The sequence below is a fragment of the Dermacentor silvarum genome, chromosome 1 (assembly GCF_013339745.2).
Source record: "Dermacentor silvarum isolate Dsil-2018 chromosome 1, BIME_Dsil_1.4, whole genome shotgun sequence".
Taxonomy (NCBI): Eukaryota; Metazoa; Arthropoda; class Arachnida; order Ixodida; family Ixodidae; genus Dermacentor; species Dermacentor silvarum.
This window is the reverse complement of record NC_051154.1, coordinates 43,200,154-43,218,144: the sequence shown is the minus strand read 5'-3', so window position 1 is coordinate 43,218,144 and position 17,991 is coordinate 43,200,154. Positions and strand designations below refer to the sequence as shown.

General features: G+C 49.3%; 1 protein-coding gene across 3 annotated transcripts in view; it reads left to right on the top strand.

The window, feature by feature from the left end:
• Positions 1 to 17,991, top strand: part of LOC119461783 (triple functional domain protein) — a 215,628-nt gene that overhangs the window by 95,683 nt on the left and 101,954 nt on the right. For all 3 annotated transcript variants that reach the window (XM_049667188.1, XM_049667182.1, XM_049667194.1), the window contains exon 36: positions 11,939 to 12,168. In XM_049667188.1, the coding sequence (XP_049523145.1) occupies positions 11,939 to 12,168 (230 nt within the window). The remainder of the gene's footprint in view (positions 1 to 11,938; positions 12,169 to 17,991) is intronic.

The window sequence follows — 17,991 nt, the reverse complement described above, 5'->3', positions numbered from 1 at the left end:
AATATCGTCGTGGGCGCATCAACGCGCGCCCGAGCCTTTCTTGCGCGTTTTGTCTCTGTTTTAGTGCGGCCCATTTTATAGATGGTATCAAATTTCCGGACTCGAGCTGCTTGTTTTTGTTTCGGCGTGTTCCGTGAAGGCCGCGCCCTCGGAAGGCCGCGGTGCTCGGGCTTTTTCGTGCTGCCTTGATATCCGCTCGCTGTTTCCTTGCTGGAAGCGATCGTTCATCCGGAACGCGGCTCCCGGCCGCCTTCCTCCGTCCCAGCGGGGTGGGGGGGCGCCGGCGGCGGCGCGCACACCACGTCGCCTCCTAGACTGCGCCGGCAGGTACTGCGCGCACCCAGAGCTGGCTACCGAACAGGCTGCACGGGTAACGTGGCTCTTCTCCTCCACGCAGTCTCTACATGGGCGCGCCTTTTTTTTGTTTCTCTCTTCATCCTCGGCCAAGCGTCTCGGTGCTCGCGCTTCTTCGAGTGCCGGCCTCAATCTCGATGCAAATTTGCACTCGGAAGCGAAACTACTGTGCGACTTGGTCTTGGGACGTTGTGCGCGGGTGTCGGGTCTTGCTTATTGAATCATTCCGCGCATATGTAACTGTGTGTTCTTGTTCTCTCGTCGTGCCCCGTAGCTGGCATGCGCTACGACCTATTCACGGCGCTTTCTCTTCGGGTCCGTGTTGAGCGTCGGCCGTATGGAAACGAGCTGAACGTGCCGGCTTCTTTGAATTCGAAACGGGAGTGGGGGTGCTCGTGCGGCGACTAGCGGCGCGTACGCTCTCGTCTGCGCGCCGTCGTCGCGCGCTTTGGGGCCAGCGGGGCGCCTTCCCCCGGTGGTTGCGCAATCGCCTTGCACACACGCACCTGGGCGGCACGTGCCCGGCCGGCGCGCGTTCTGGCCGCGGGGAACTCACTAGGTAGCGGTGGTGAAGCGCCAGTGCCGTGCCCCGTCCCACGCTCGGACCGGCATGTCGCTAGTGTCGCGCCGCCTCCCGTCGGGCGCGGGCCATGAAGAGGGTCGGCTGGTTCCGAAGCTTCTCGTACAGCCCCGGCGTCGTGCCGGCCCCAGCGGCGCCCACCAAGGTACTCGGCGCCTGGCCGCGGCTATTTTTGCGCGCGCTCTGGGCTTCCGGCCGGCGAGCACGGTCTCTCCGAGTCACGACATCGCCGCTTGCATGCGTGCTACTTAGCGAGAGACGTGTGGCCGTCGCTTGCCGGCAGCCCTTGTGTGGTTTACCCATTGACCCGGAGTCGAGCCGCGGTCCACATTTTGAAGCACGCGCGTGACCGCGTCCGCCGCACTGCTGCCGCCGTTGCGGCAAAGTCGATGATTGTCCGTGCCCGGCGAGCTTGCCTTCCTTGCCCCTCGCCGATGGGTCTGTCGCGGCGACCGCTATACAATACGCCGGAATCGCGTGCGCCGTGTTCTTTTGTTTTTTAGCCCGCTGCTATAATACTGCGTGCTTCGTCATCCAGGGGCATGTCTTTCGATAGTTCGCCCTTGTGCGGCGAGAGCGCCGCCAACGTTCGTGGGAGTCTAATTTTGACAGCAGCTTGTCCCCTCCCCCTCGGTGCTGCTGCACATCCGAGCGATTACGACCTGCACCTCCTTCACTTTGTCGTCGTTTAAATAAGCTCCCGCGGGGCCGCTTGCACGAAGCATTTTGCCCGTGGGTAAATTTACGCGCGTGACAGAAAGTTGTGCGTGACAGTTTCGCGCTAGTGTCACTCGACAACTCACCGTATACGACAACTCAGTGCCACTTGCGCGAAGCTTTTTGCGCCTTTACCCACGGGTAGTATGAGTCGTGCAAACATTTTTTTTCTTTTTTTTCCTTTTTTTAATTTATTACCGTGATCCTACTTCGATCGTGCTCACGGGAATTTCGTTTTTCGGGGTGGGTTCTCGGGGGGAGGAGGGCAAAATTGTGCTCGTGCTTTTGTCATTGCATAACTATAAGCACGGCAGAGCATCGTTACGCATTTGTACCGTTTGACGCCTCATTTAAGGTATCCGTACCTGCGACGATTCACTTGCGCGTGCACCCCCTTTTTCTTCTCGTTTGGACATATTAAATACTTACGCATCTTTAGTGCGTCGTTATTCTGTGCAGAAGAAACGTTTTGTTCCTCATGGAAAGCTTATCGTGTTTCTGAGAATACAGCCAGCAACATTTCCGCCTTGTGTCTGCTGCGTTATATCTTAATCTTTCCAATGCACACGTATTCACACCACGAGCGGCTACTTCGGCAGTCGAAGTTATAAGTGCGCGTGTGCGTTGCGTCGTGTGCTACGTACCTAAACCGATAATAGACAGTTTTAGTTTCATGTACGCAGAAGCGCTGCGGACGCAAACATGTAGAACTCTCATGTTCGTAGAACTCTTATGTTTGCGTGCGCAAAGCTTCTGCGTACGTGAAACTAAACCTCTACGCCCTTCGTGTATGCGCCACCTTTGCGGCAAAGCGCTAAAAACATGCCGAGAGGTGAATGTTTTAGCATCATCATCGTGTACCGATCAAGAGCGTAGAACTTATTTAATGATGCATTGAAGAATTACGCTTTCGGAGCGTTCCGCATGCACGGCCAACGCATCACCAATGCTGATGTTGTGGCGCGATGCACCTTCCAGGTCGAAATGAACGCTGTCCCGGCTCGGTGCCGTCTCTGTGAAAAGTTCGCGTGCACTTCCGGAAAATGCTGGGCTACGATTGCCCAGCTCCGCTGTTTCAAGCGTTGAGCGGCCGAGTGCAAGTAGGCCTGCCGTGCCAAAACAAACAGCTGATCTCGGCAATAGCGACAGAACATCGCTAATAATTCGTCCTCAGCGTCAGACGGGACTAAATGATGGCTGATTTTATCATTTTATTCTTGCTGTCACAACGAAGATCATATAGCAATGGCGAATTATTATTAAAGCGGGCGGTCTGGCCGGGTGATACCATATTGTTATGCATTTACGATGCGCCCTGGACCTAACGGATCACGTATCATGGTAACGCACCGCGCAAAGCCAAAACACTGTTGTGTGCTGTATTGTAAACGAGGAACCCGTAAGGGTTGCAATACATGAATTAACTTGGTCACTGGCCGCTGATTAGGTTTTCTCTCTGACGTTCTACCTGACCAGCGAATGTTTGTCAAACTCTTGACGATGTTCCGAGCGTCGTGGTCCAAAAACACGCATCACGTTTTGCGAGACATCTAATAGCCTGCATATTGATGACAGTCGTGTAAACGTTGCACAGCGTCCCCACATCATTAGCGCCTGTGCACGCGTGCAGGTTTTCCTGCGGTGCCAGTGTTGCTTGCCAGAGTGCGTTTCAATACCTGGAGGTTGCTTTGGGGAGCTGATATCATACGAGTATGTAGATGTGCTTGAATGAAGATAGTGATGACATTCGCGTCTTCCATCTTGAACAGCTTTAGGGAGCCGTGATTATCGTGGTCTCTTAATGAATATTTTCCTGTTTAGGAGGAGCGGATCATTTGAAACTAGAAGAGGTATAATTTATCGCCGGCGTTTGGAATAGATGGCACCATGCGCAGAAACAAGCGTGCTTGACAAGATGGCAGAGGCTATCTCGGAGCGGATGAAGCACTGTTGATGCTCTCTCGAGCCACTTTGGTTTCTGGAGCACCTTGAAGCCCAAAGAAATCATTTTCGAAACGTTAGTCTCTCAGGGGCGCCCACTTGGATGCTGTAAACATATTTTATTGCTCGTTTTTTTTCTATTGAACTTCGATGAAATACTTAATCTACGCACAAACGATCAAGTGAACAATTACTAGCGTTGCGTCCTCATTTTGTTGCCTGACCAATTTTCAGTCGGTGCTCGCGTGCCGAGGGATGCTTCTTCCGGTACCGTGATAGCCAATGTGCCTACGAAAAAAAAAAAAAAGTGCCGCTGTTTTTGTTTTTCTGTAGAAAGGAACGTGTGCTATCGCGCTCAGTATGATCTACAACCTGCGAGCGCTTTGCCACGCCCTTTCACATTGTAGCTCATACTGAGCGCGGTAGTATAACTTTGAGTAAGGGGTAAGTTTGCGAGGTATATGGTTGGGGGTCTCAATTCTTGCGACGCGTACCTCAGGTGAGGGATAGTACGTCTATATTGTGTGTATTGGTTACTCTTCGTGGCCGTTTCTGCTTCGATCCGGGCTCCTAATTGCCGTCGTCCGCGTCATTTACCTTGCGTAATAAACGCTTGCCTTGCGTCTCCTTCGCGCAGGCAGTGCGCGATCGGTTGATGACGATTTCTATTTGCCGCGTTCCTGAAATACCCGGACAGTAGTTCTTGATTGCTTTGAGCAGAAGGCTTGTGCTGTAGCCACTTACGAGCGAAGTATTCGCGGGAAGCCCCTCTCACAAAAGCGTGTCACCTGTCTTATACGTATACCTCCGCGCTCCAAAAAGGCAGTTGCGTAACGGCTCGCACGGACACGCAGTGGTTCGGGAGTAAACAACAAAACACACCGCGTTAGCGCTCGCAGAGCAAACAGCAATAAGTTAGACGTAGTGTGCAGTAAGTTTTTTGTTTTGTACGGAATGTTGTCGGGGAAGATTCGTATCTTTCTGGAGGGAACTTCGCAGCTCGGGAACACGTTCTAAGAACTGTTTGCATGTTTGCCTGCAAGTTTTTTTCTTGTATTTTCTTTTATTTATGTGGCGCAAGGCCATCTTATGTTCGCCTTGACTTCGTACCCTTGCTTGTGTGGGCGGCGATCAGCTGGGCCCTTCTGGGCAGGGAGCTGGGCAGGGAGCCTATGGCGGTAATGCTTTTTTTTTTCACCTGTGTGAGCTCTCGCGTACAGTACCTGCAGAGTATTTAAAATTTAGACTTCTCCGTACCGAGTGCGGCCTATTCTATTTGTTTCTGCATTCTTTACACTTGCACCACGAGCATAAATTTAAATGGGAACGAATAAGAACCATCGCATAAAACAGGAACATTTTTGTTTCCGCTTTGAGGTTTACTGTGGTCGTATTTTGTAAACGTCCTTTTCGTTCGATTTTATTCTTTTTTTTAATTTTTACTTATTGGCCTCCCCTTTGAAACGGGGCGGTGACAAATAGTCACCTAGCCTGCTTGAGTTACTCAGTTATACTGTACATGCTTTTCATTCTAGCATTTTTGTATACATCTCTTTAATCTTTTTTCTCTTCATCAGAACTTCTCTATCTACCTTGCACCGCTACCTGTTCCTGTAAGGGATCCGGTCGTATCAACCCTTCTTTTTTTCCACCAATCCTCTAAACGTCTCTTGTTTATCTCGACTACTTACCGGTTGATGCTTCCACCCACTTTAAATCCAAACGCGTCTGGAAAGTGTACGTTACGTACGGATTTCACTGGGTAAATCCCTTCGCATTCCATTAGGATTTGCTGAGTGGTCTCCGGATTTTCGCTGCAACATAACATTGCCTCAACCAATTGAGAATATTTGCTCCGGTATGTTTTTGTCCTTAGGCAACCGGCTCGGGCCTCAAATAGCAAGGCACTGCCCTTTGTGTTATCGTACACACTTTCTTTCTTCTCAATTTCTTTCTTCAATTTCTTTCTTCTTATTCTTGTAAATCTCCATGGTCCTTTTCGTTTACATAATTTGCATCCAATTCACTGTCTCTATTTCTCTCAATTTCTTTCTGATGACTCCTGGTTGTTTATTTACAGTTTGAATTATCCTGTACTTGGTTGCAAACTTTCTTGACCTTTTCTTCCATTCTGTGTCCACGCTTTCCAGGTACAGATACTTGTGCACTTTAGCCGCCCATTTATTTTGATGCATGTTCCTCAGTCTTTCTTTAAAACTAATTTCGCTCTGCGCTTCTCTGACTTCAAACGAGGCCTGACCCATGTCGCCCTGCACTGCCTCATTTGTGGTTTTGCCGTGCGTGGGCTCCCAAAGCCAACCGGCCTCCCGATCTTTGGTTAACTTCCAACCCCGCCCAGATATCTGATTTTAAGCACAGAAGGGCATTTGCGAACGTTAGCGCTGGCACTATTACTCCTTTCCAGATTCCACCTACCACCTCATACTTATTGTGTCCCCACAGTGCTCTGTGTTTCATTATTGCTGCATTCCGCTTCACCTTTATTTTAAGATTATCTTGGTGGGTGTTTGAGTAAGTCTCTCCTTCGTTTATGTATACGCCGAGGTTCTTATATTGCTTGACCATGGGTATGACTTGTTGTTGAATTGACACCACATAATTACTGGTCTCTTCATTAAACATAATTCCCGATTTCTCTGTGCTAAACTTAAGGCCTAGTGTTAAGGCCTGGTGCACCATTTCTCCATTACGCATGTTCTTGGAACACCTGTTCTTGGAACCTGACCAACATGCTGGAATGAGTGCGATGCCTTTCAATGAATATATTCCAGAAGAAATTTTCGGAGGCTACCTAATAATAGAATGACGTATAATCAATGCTGTGTTCCTCAACTAATTCGAGTTCCTCTCAGCTGAGGTGGCCTCGAGAGCGCGGTGCCCTGTCTACGGTTATTTTACTTTCTTTGGTTCCCGCGGTGCGCTTATGATTACGCATCGACGTTGGCGTCTCGCGAAGGTGCACGAGAGCGACGAAGCAGCGCGATGTCAGGACAAGCAGGATGCGTTATCAAAAAAAAAAAAAAAAAAAAGTGGTCTCGAAAGCCGCAGGAGAGAGCAGGCAATTTATTGTTGAGGTTGTAGGCCTCCTGCTGCATTCAGCGCAATAATATTCGTCTCAAATGTCCACGGCAGCATTGTGTACAGATCAGGAACGTTTTACCATATTCAAAATGTGCTTCAGTGCACATTTAACGCCTTTGTTGCACGGCGTATGATTGATCGATCGTGTGAGTGAGAGTGATTGGGTTTAGCGTCTCGATGCAGCAGCACACACGCTTTAACAGACACCGTGGAGTAATTTTGACTGTCCGGGATCCTTAAACATCCACAATCACGAAGCCGCGACCTTACACCCGACAGGTATGGACGCACAAAACGAAACGATCCACAAACGATGACATAACACCACGCTGTATACTTTCTCTCATATATCAGTGTATATTGTGGCTGGGCATCGATTAAAAATTTTAACCTTATTAAATAGGAAGATAGTAATTGAGTAATTAGTTGTTTAATCGGGTTTATGGATTTACGTACCTGAGCATAAATAGAATAGAAACTGGATTTTCGTACATAGAACTCAAAGAATAAACAAACCGTACGTGCTATTTGAATGGGCGGGCTACACATCGCTCGAGTGTACGCTTGTGTATAGAGCATATTAGCTCACTCAGTCGAAACCACAAGTCCAACTTGCAGTTAGCGTATTCGCTTGACGACTTGTTCCGCTGGATTAGAAGTGTAGCGCGCGTGGGTGGTTTTTGTCTAATGCACTCAGGTGCCTTCCAATAGTCTGTACATTCTAGTTGAACTTGTCAATCGTTTGCAAAGTGGTTCATGAATGGGGCATCGTCATGCTGCCAGAGCTTCAGTGCCAGCATAGAGACACTCTCCCTCATTGCTTCAACTATATTAGGGTGGCTAGAAAACTTATATGCCTCGACTAATGTCGATCCGCGAGTGACATTCCTTCCCTGCCTCCTCCCATTGGCCGCAAGACCGAACTATTGGGGGCGAGCTCGACCCACTGACCTCGACCCACGAACCCGTGCGATCGCTGCATTGAGGCTTCATTATTTTATGCTCATTCTGTTATGCTCCATTTGGTTATACAGACAGAGCACTATAAGGACATATTTCACAAAGTCTGCTCTGAGCGATTGCCTGCCTTTCACGCAAGAAGCTGGTTCTGGGGACTCCTTCACGGCGACCGCGCGCAATGGACGTTCATTGTACGTATTCGGTAAAGAGAGAGCGCCTGTAAACTATTCTGCGCTTTCTGTTTTCCCAAGATGATTAATTTTACAGTAACAAACGTCCCTCGTTTGGAGAATACTTACAGAAATGGCCAGGAGCGCTCCCGCGTGTTTTTTTTTTTTTTTTTTTTTTTTTTATTGCGCGCCGGGACAGCCAAACCTATGAGGAGCGCGCCGCGTTACCCCTCATACTACGCAAGCTTCCGACAGATGGCGACTCCGTATGCCCTCGCCTCCAATAGGTGGCAGCACAGCCGCCGCACGCATTGAAATGTTCTTTATAAAACCTTCCTATTACGCGTGAAATAATTCAACGGGAGATTGGAAATCTGCCGCACAATGTGTTTTGGTATTTCCTCGGTGTTTTTTGTGCGTGTTCGGCTTGCGTTCCGCTCGTATGTCGGTATTGCTGTTGCTAATCTTTGCACTATTTATATTAAAAAGTCCGTGCGTCTCATTTGTGCGTGCGACCTTGACTCTGGTTGACTCCACTGCGGGATCTACGCGCCGCGCTTGCCTGTTTTCAATGCCCAAACCTGGTAGGGGACCCTTTATGCAAGCGAAGTGGGTGCGTCGGCGCCGATGCTTGCCCGATTTTATTTTGTGTGACCTCACCCGTTTAATCGCGATAAATAAGAATGACCGTAAAGTATTAATCGATTAATAGGAATGATAATCGTCCAGCTCTGGTATATAGTATAGGCATGTCTATCTACTATACATATATACATACAACACGGCAAGTGAGTTCCATAATATCCGGGCAATATGCCTCATATTCCCCGGATTTTATGGAACTCTAAACTTGCCGGGTTTTGTCATTGCATTTCGGTAATATGTGCGGAACTTTGTGCATTGGGTGACGTGATTAGAATGTCACAAATTTTGTGTTACATATTGCTTCGCACTACAGAACGTCGTGAAATGTCACCGGGTTTCAGTCGTTTTTCCTGTCGTCATATTGCGCCTGAAGCGACGAATCCTTTCCCTTACGAATTTTTCAATCCGTATGCCTGAAGATTGAACGGACGACCTTGTCCCCAAAACAAAGATTTCAGTTCTTTGCAGCATGAAACTGTTAATTTTGTTGCATATATGCGACTTTTATGTGATGCTGGATCAAAATGAGGTTTAATGTGTTTTTCTTTTGGGTTTATAGTTTTCGGCTGGGCGTATGTTTTCGTCTTTTCTCGAATACATGCAGGACCCGCCGTAGTGGCTTAGTTGGTATGGCGTTGCACTGCTAAGCACAAGGTCGCTCGATGAAATTCCGGCCGCATTTCGATGGGGGCGAAATTTAGAAACGCCTGTGTACCGTGCGTTGGGTGCACGTCAACAAACACCAGGTGGTCATAATTAATCCGGAGTCCCCCACTACGGCGTGCCTCCTATAATCAAATCGTGGTTTTGGTACGAAAACCCCGTAGAATTGATATCTACTTATACCCCCCCCCCCCCCCTTCCACACACATAAACATTTTTTTTTTTTTTCAGAGTGTCGGTTTTCTTTTTCTATTGGTTTACATGACGTTTTACATGCCTGATTTGTGCATTGTGCTCGCCTGCATTTCCTTTAGCTTGATTTCGCCTCGTGTCTGTCAAACTCTAGTTTCAGCCGGAAGCAGTCTTTCCGCCTTGTTCCCTGGCGGATAAAATGGCCTGAATTGGATGCAAAGTTTAGGCCGAAGTGGAACGGAGTGAAGGTCACCTTCCTTACGGTAGTTAATATTTAAATACTCTCTGGAAGTGGGCCGCTGTTTGCTCTGTCGCGAAGGGAGCTTTTGTCCGGGGCTCCTTTGTCCTGCGTTCGCTGCCTTGTTTACTTATCGCCTTCTGAAAACGAGATAGCGTTGGCGACCGAAGCAGGCGCGTTTCCGTTCGGAGTATTTGGACCTCGGCCGTCGTCGCCGAGTCGTTCTCGCGACGACATTTGTCATTTAGCGCCGCCCAAGTTGTCGCCAAGCGGACGCTCCTTCCCTTTATTCCCGGACTTAAAATGTTGCCCAGACGACATTTCTACAGCTGTCAAACACGCGCGTCGTCTGCGGTGTGTTCGCTTATACCGCGCTATCAAAACTTTTGCTAAATATATATCCTACTAAGCTTCGTTTCATCATTCCCATGCGTAGCCATAAGTTCGGGTCGCATAGTATTGTGGTTCAAATAATACAAGCGATCATTTGATTGCACGCTTGTATGCTTGGCGTCGCGTAAACTCGCGCCTGCCTCGCTCGTGAAGGGGGCTGGTGGTAGCAGCGCGTCATGCGAGTTGCACTATACTATATAGGAAGCCTTCATACGCACATATGATATGTGGTTTACACGACTGGTAAATCACACTATCAGAGCTCCCTTGTAGGAGCACTGTATCTGCGCTGTGCGAAATTTCTGACGTCACAAGAAGTTCGCTCTGCGTCGAACCTTGTCATGGCTGCCATCGTAAGGCTTCACAGCAGCGGTAGCACATGGCGCACCAGAGCAGGTCGCATTTTACGGCGAGCTCACGTGACGCACCCAACTGTGACGACTCGGTGCTTTCCGAACGCCTCCGCATGTCTGTGGTGGTTCTCGCTTCCGTAGGACAAAGAACAGGCGGATGCTTAGAGAAAAGGAGTATACTCTGTTGTGGACATCTGGACCGTTGAAAGACGGCTGCTGCTCGGTTTCTTTAGCGGAACCCGCCTGAACGCCACTTGCATCCGCGAGAGACAGTTGGGGTTCGATTCTTTTCCTCCGATTCTATCCATTTCTCGTCATCAGTCTTGCTGTGTGGCCGACTCCGTCGGTAGCGGACGCTCGGTTTTGTATACGCCAATGACGAAGGCCAGGAACTATGTAATGTATGGGAAATGAAACGAATCGTTACATATGATATACGGCCCCCGTAACTGGCGTTTGTGGATAACCAATTATATAACTGCTACTGCATTTGCGTCACATTTATAGTGGTGGCCTTCCAGCGGCCACCCTGTGCTCGAGTGTGCTAATGTACTATCGCGATGGAAAGAAACGCGAACAGCGGAGCGCGTGGCCGAAGCATAACTGAAGATATAGTGCGCGCCGTCAAGTCATCACAATTGACAGGCGCGCATGTCCGGTTTGATTGCGCTGTGCGATGATGCACCCCCTACACTGCGATATTTTTGTTTCTGTTAATACAGTTTGAGCTGTCATCATTACTGCGCCGTCACCTTTTATCGTTTTCAAATTAAAGAGAAGTAAAATAGAAACAAAAATATCTCAGTACAGGGGGTGCATCATCCCACAGCGCAATCAAACCGGACATGCGCGTCTGTCAATGGTGGTGACTGGACGGCGCGCACTATACCTTCAGTTATGCTTCGGCCATGCGCTCCGCTGTTCGCGTTTCTTTCCATCGCGATAGTACCACCGTATGGACACTCGATCTCACCCCCGCCTCAAGCCAACGCTACGCGGGTCCTGCAGTCACTGTTGGATTTCGCCCGTACAGCAAGAATCCTCGCAAGGATATAATTATACTTTTTTTTTTCTGTTCCCTCTTTCCCATAACATAGGCTAGCGTTCCATCAAGTTGCATTCCTTTCCATTTCGAACGATGCAGTACGATAAAGGGCGGGGGGGGGGGGGGGGGTGTAGGGGAGACGTGGTATGAAGTCTTGCGAATATACAGTGAGCGCACTACTCGGTGTTATGGTTCGTGATGAACCAGCGCTAAGTTTAAATTAGGGCAATGCAAAAGGGATAAAGCTGCTTTCGTTTATTTTCTGACGAGGGGGAGGGCACATTTGAGCGGCTTAAGCGTCAGGATGTGTGAGTGACACAGGATGGTTAAAACTGACCTTATTGAGATAACTGAAACTGACCTTATTTGATAACAGAAAACTGACCTTATTTAATTAATATGTATTGCGTATTTTCAGATAACTCCCACCAAAAATAGCCTGCTTCTGTAAGGATAGCTTGTCGGCCTTATTTCGCCCTGAAACGCGCTGCGAGACATAAGCGAGCGAATTCGGCGCGCGCGGGTGGGACGGTCTCGTATAGTTGTGTGCAGCAGCATCAGCGGCGGCGTCTTTCTTCTGCGCAGGGTGGCACGGACCCGGATGACCAGACCCCGAGCGGCAGCCAGGGCGAGCCGTCGGCATTCACAGAGTGGCACGTCCCGCTGGCATCGCGCGACGGGCCCGGTGGTGGCGGCAGCGGCGGCGGCGGTCGCCGCCAGGAGCTGCTGCCACCGGCCGACCTGAGTCCCGGCGGCGGAGCGTCATCCGTGCCACCGTTACCTTCGCCGGGCAACAAGCGCCGGGGCACTTTCCGGTGAGCTGATCCAGCAACTCCCTCCTCCTCACCGCACTTTGAAACGCCAGCGCGGTCCCAACTACGTTCCTTACTCTGTATCAATCTGGTACGTGCTGCACGCGCTTGTAGTGTCGCACAAGCTAGCCCAAAGAAACGTGTTAGCTCTCTAAGTCGTTCGCCAGAAGGGGAGATAGTTTCCTGAGATCAAGGTCAATAAGTGGGGGAAAGGGAGTGAGCACTCAGGTGGGCCAAAGATATGTGGACAGCTTTAGCTGAGTGTTGTATACTATCCGTAACTATGCGTAATTCACTATTCACGCTCTCTCAGGCAATGCAGAGAAACACGTTGATTTCGCATTTTTCGTGAGCGCGTCTCCCAGAGACACTGAGCGACGGGAAGTCAGCTTGACTGCAAAACGACAGCTAAGCCAAGTGGACGCACCGTCATGCTCCTCTCGCTTGTCTCGGCAGCCAGAGCGAGGCCAGCATTCTATCTTCCACTGCCGGCATCGGCGTTTTGCGCACGCACAGGGGTGTTCCCGTTGTGTGGCTGTGTGCATTTATTATTATTATTTTTTTAAGGATGCAATGCTCTGAGAGGAGTGGGCCCTTAAACACTTAGCGAGAACTCTCTGTTGGAGTATTTTATTGTTGCGGTATCATTCTACCGTGGCCGAAGCCGCCTTCCGCCGACCACGTATGCATTCTTGGGAGGAAAGCGGTGTCGCAACAATTACGCTATGCTGAAACACTCTATAGAAGCCCAGTGGGTCGTGTATTTGATACGCTTGTTCTAGATCGTCAGATTTCGCACAATATTATTTGCGCGTGCGCACTCTTAAGAAAAAAAAAATTGTGATCTAAGGGCTTTCTGGGGGTAAACTGTTTCTGGTATGGTTTGTCTGTTTCCTGGTATATCACAATGCGCTCGCCTTCCCACTCCCCACCGTGAGGACAGCAGGCCAATGACAAATATGGCGGACGTTGCTGAAGATTTCCAAGCCGGCAGAAAGTTACATAGTGATGTGTTTTCGATGGTTAATGACCAGACGCAGATGCTGTCATTCAGTTCAATAACTTATCAAGCGTGCAAGATGACTGTTTGCTTTTTGTCCCTGATTTAGTTGTATTTTTCGAATGGCTGTGTTTGTGAGACTTCATTCATTCAATTTTTTTTTGCCCTCTCCTTGTGAGACTGCATTGGCAGACAATAAGGTGGTTACTATACGGACAATGAATCACTATACAACAAATAACAAAATACACGTAATAACATAGCATGTGTGAAGAACTGTTGGACTATGTAATATGCTAATTATTCATATCGGTGAGCCCAGGTTATTCTGGAGTACCACTGCCCTAATAAAATTAATAAAAATTGAACAGTCCAAGCATAGACTGAATGGAGCAATGTTAAGGTGGTGAATATGACTGGTTCTACAAGCATAGCGGACTGCATGAAACCAATTAGCTAACTTTGTGCGAGCAGAGGCTTTATGGTGGTATGAATCAGACTCGACATGCAGCAGACTGACAAATTAACAGGCACAAACCCGCAAGCACGTCGAGAAAACTGTCAGTGCTTGCTTTTATTTCCACCTTTTGAACTTCTATAAGCACCATTGTCCCCAAAAGCCTCTCTTGTACTGTGTTTTCTTTTTTCATAGTCTGTTTTCACAGTCTACATGATTTCCTCAGGCCTTTTGGGAGTTTTAATCTTTTTTATATACTTTCAAGTTGTTCAGCTGTTCCTTTTCCATGTCGGTGCAAGGACACACACCTGGAAAGTCAATTTTTCAATGACAATCAGTATCATCAATAATGTTTGATAACCTTTAAAATTATATGTTGCATAAAAACTAAATAAAAGGTGAGTGCATGCCATATAAGTCGTTACCTGTAGGCATTTCTGTTTATTTTTGCTGATTTGGTCCGCCGTGTTGGATAACCGTCAAAAAACGACGAGCGGGCGAGCTGCTCAGAAATTTTTGCAACCATGAGCATGACAATCCCCAGTGCAAGTGATAGATTTAACTTGGTATTCGGTCGCGTATACAATTATAAAGCGTTTCTTGTTTTTGTTAATGTCGGGGCTTTTGCGCACAAGCAGGCAAGTTTACATGGTTGCGTGTTTTCTCGATTACTGTACTGCAAAAGCGGCCAGTGCAGAAGTTTTTGCGTCAGCAGTCGTGTGGAGGTAGTTTCCAATGTTTAGTAATTGCTGCTCGTAGTTTTCGCTATATGTCAACGGCCGTTACACTACGAACGCTTCTGCAAAATCACCTCCGCTCTCGCTACTCGTGTACACGGATCGAGATCCTGTTTGGGAACGTGTGGCGTAGTTAGGAATGGCTAAGGGGTTAGAAAAGGTATCACCAATGACGTTTAGTAAAACAATGAAGGGGGCTAGTTGGTGGAGATTCATGAGCACGGATGGACTGACTCGCTCTTTACCGTCTTTTCGCGGCTGTGAAGTTACGCCGTGATGACATTTTGAAGCTGACGTTTTAGAGCGAAAGCTCCACTACGCCATTTCTCGCAAGGTCATTGATCGTGTCGCAATGACCTTGAGCGGCCGGAGCTCAATTGTGGCAGGTGTGACGTCACGCCACGTGATCCGCTGCGGAGAGGCGTCGCAGCTGCGCTCGCCCGGTGGCGTATTACTATTTGCGCACCCGTACAGCGCTCGACCGCTGGCGCCACGCTGCGCCGCTCGCGCCACGCTGCGCCGCTCGCGCGTACCGCGTTTTTAGGTGGTTGCTTTCGCCGAGGGCGCTCGAACGCAATCATATGATTCGCATGCTTGCCGTCTTTGCAAATGTGGCTGTATGGCCGAGTGGTTACGGCGCTCGCTTCGGGATTATGTGTACGCGGGTTCGAATCCTGCCTTGGCTCGGTTTTTTTTTTTTAAATCTTAATATCACGCTTTTTCTTTTGTTTTCCTCTCTGTTTGCCAGCGCGGTCGTTTGAACCCCGGCACCACGGCGGAAGCCGTGGTGCCGGGCGCCGACGCGAAGCGGCGGTCGTTGGGGTGTTGCGGAGCGCAGCGTAGCAACACCCCAAATAAATAAAAAAATACTGCTCCAGTCAGGTAGACTGCTCCCTCCCTGATAGTGAGATTATATTTGGATCATCAAAACAGTGATGCGTTTATTTAGGAATACCACCGATCCCCTAACAGCAGGCTAGTCACCCCCAACCCAGCGTGTTCTCCGTCAACGCCTCCTCCGTTCCAACGGCGGCGGCTAGAAACGTGGTACGCGCGAGCGGCGCAGCGCGGCGCCAGCGGTCGAGTGCTGTACGGGGGCGCAAATAGAAATAAGCCGCCCGGTGCCTCGCCGCTGCGGTACCACGTGATTAGACGAGTGTTTAACAGCTGCTTCGCCGGCGCCATGGTCCCTCAGTCTCGCCATGGATGGAGCGCCGGCTGGTCTGTCTGTGCGTGCGCTTCAGCGCAAGCGACAGGCTGAATCCAATTATCCAGTAGATGTAGCTAGATGGCAGGCTGCGAAATGTCGAGCAAAGACAAAGTTGGCTTCTGAAACACCGGAGCAAAGGAAGGCCAGATTAGCACGTTATAGAGAAGCTTACTAAACGCGGAAGCGTGCATTAATGAAACACTGTGTGCATAGTCTTTGCATAACCAAGCCAAATAGACATTCATTGAAGTCTGTTCAGCTGTTGCTTATTGATAGCATACGTGTATTTAAACGAGAGAATCGGACTTAACTTCGAGCGAAAGCCTCGTCCTATAGTTTAGTTGGGAATTGGAAGTGTAGCAACGGCAGCGCAGTAAAAACTGTTCCAGTAAAACCAAAAACGTCGACACACAAGCAGATTTCGTCCTCTACTACAACAGAATGCAACGACGAAATAATAATAATTAGTAATAACTTGCACTTCGCGTTAATTCACATTTCTTCTCGCCTCTTGTAATGCGCATCGCTAACTAGCGTGGCCCAACGCAAACATGTTCGTCCGGTCCTGCCCGTTCACAGCTGCACGAGCGCTCACTACATGAAGTTCACGTATTGTGCGGCAACGAAGAAGACTTACATTGCTACAGCCATCGGGTAGATGCATACCGATTGAGGCAAAAAAAGAGAAAGAAAAAAGACGAACGGGACGTCGAATTCTTGGCTGCTGCCGTCTCGTGCGAATTTGAATCATTTTTGCGCGCGCTCGGTGCTTTCTTTACGCTCCGGCTGGCCGGCGCGCGCGGGCTATATATGCCAATACTGCGAAACTGGTGCTCCCGAGTTTCGGGCTTTGCGGCGCCTTCGGCCGCTACCGTAAAATGAACAGCGATCTTGTCGCCGATATTGTTTGCTGGCGATCGATAAAAAAAAAAGCCTGTATATATATTAAATTTACCCCGGTTGCTCCGCCTCAGTTCGTGAAGTAAGTTACATTTGGCATGCTTTACGCGCAGGTACTACAATAATGGTGTGCGAGCTCGGCGCGATGCACCCGTAGCATTTCTCGTTTTCGCGTTTAGCCCGCATAATGCAGTGCACGCACGAAAAAAACGTTTCCGCATTGCCTCGCTCCCGCTGCCTGTGCTTGAGTCCTGCGTGAACAGTCTGTCACATGTCATGCGATGCTATATTGGAGTGTCGAATTTGGGCTCTTTCTATATATGCCTTCGAATATTGAAATAAAGGAAACTTAATTTGAAGGAAAATTTGTTGCAAGTTGCGCGCACAGTGTTTACATTGTTCAACCGGCCCCACCCCCCAAACTGTGTTGAGCAAACATTTTGTCCTGAGATGAGCTAGAGGTGAATCGAAGGATTATATTCTCCTTTCTGCTTTTAAAGGGTCGGTCATTTACGTTATTACGCTTGGATAACCGACTTACGAGTGAAAAGAACAAAGCGAAATAAAACAAAGAAGCACTGAAAAAGCGGATCTATAGCACAGCCACAGTTGCCCGAGGAACCACGAATTTAGTCGGCCGAGCGCTCGCCATTTGATACACTGCGGCACCGCGGCCGCACTGCCACTCGGAGAGAAAGCCGGCTGCTATTACGCTAGCTTCCGTCAACCTCGTATTTCAACAAACAGCAGCGAAAGAATGTTTTTATGGCTACAGCTGTTCTTTTTGGGTGCTCTCGTCTGGATGTGTCCGCGGAGTCTCGTCGTCGTAACACGTGCGCTCAATAGACATGTAGCCTCGCGCCGCCGTATACTTGTACGTGTAGTGCTGACCGGGAGAATTGCCGCTAGTTTTACGCCGGTTTACTCTGCGTTCGTTTTACGCGTCAGTAGCAACCCAGAGCCGCTTGAGTGCGTGTGAAAGGGCTGTGTGCTGCACGTGTTCTTTATTCAAGGCGCGTGATTTGCGACGGATGCGGAGAGAAGCCGGTCAAGCGTCAATAAGGGCAAAAGGGCTACCACGGCCGCCTGTACTGTCAGTTAAATAGCACACGTCGTCACGTGCCCTCGGGAGCGTTGAGTGGGCAACCCCTTGGGGTAGTGCACTTAGAGGTGTAGGTCCATGTGGGCTGATCTCCCGTTGGCACAGGCGTAACAAGTCACAGTTCTCGTGTGGATAGCCAAGGAAGCACCTCACCAGGTTTGACGATGCGCGTGCAAACCCGCTTGCAATGAGTAGGTCACACCGTGAAGATCGTGTCTGTAATGCACTACGCCGGCGGACGCCACGAAAACAGCTGCCAATTCGAACAAATACCCGCGAACCCTTGCTTCTCGAGGAAGCCCCTCGACTCGCTAACGAGACGATGTCACACGCTCCCAGTCGCGCGCAGCGCACGAATAGCGCAGCACCAACAACTCGAGGATTCCCGTGAAACGATGAGCGCCTCGTGAAATGTGCCGC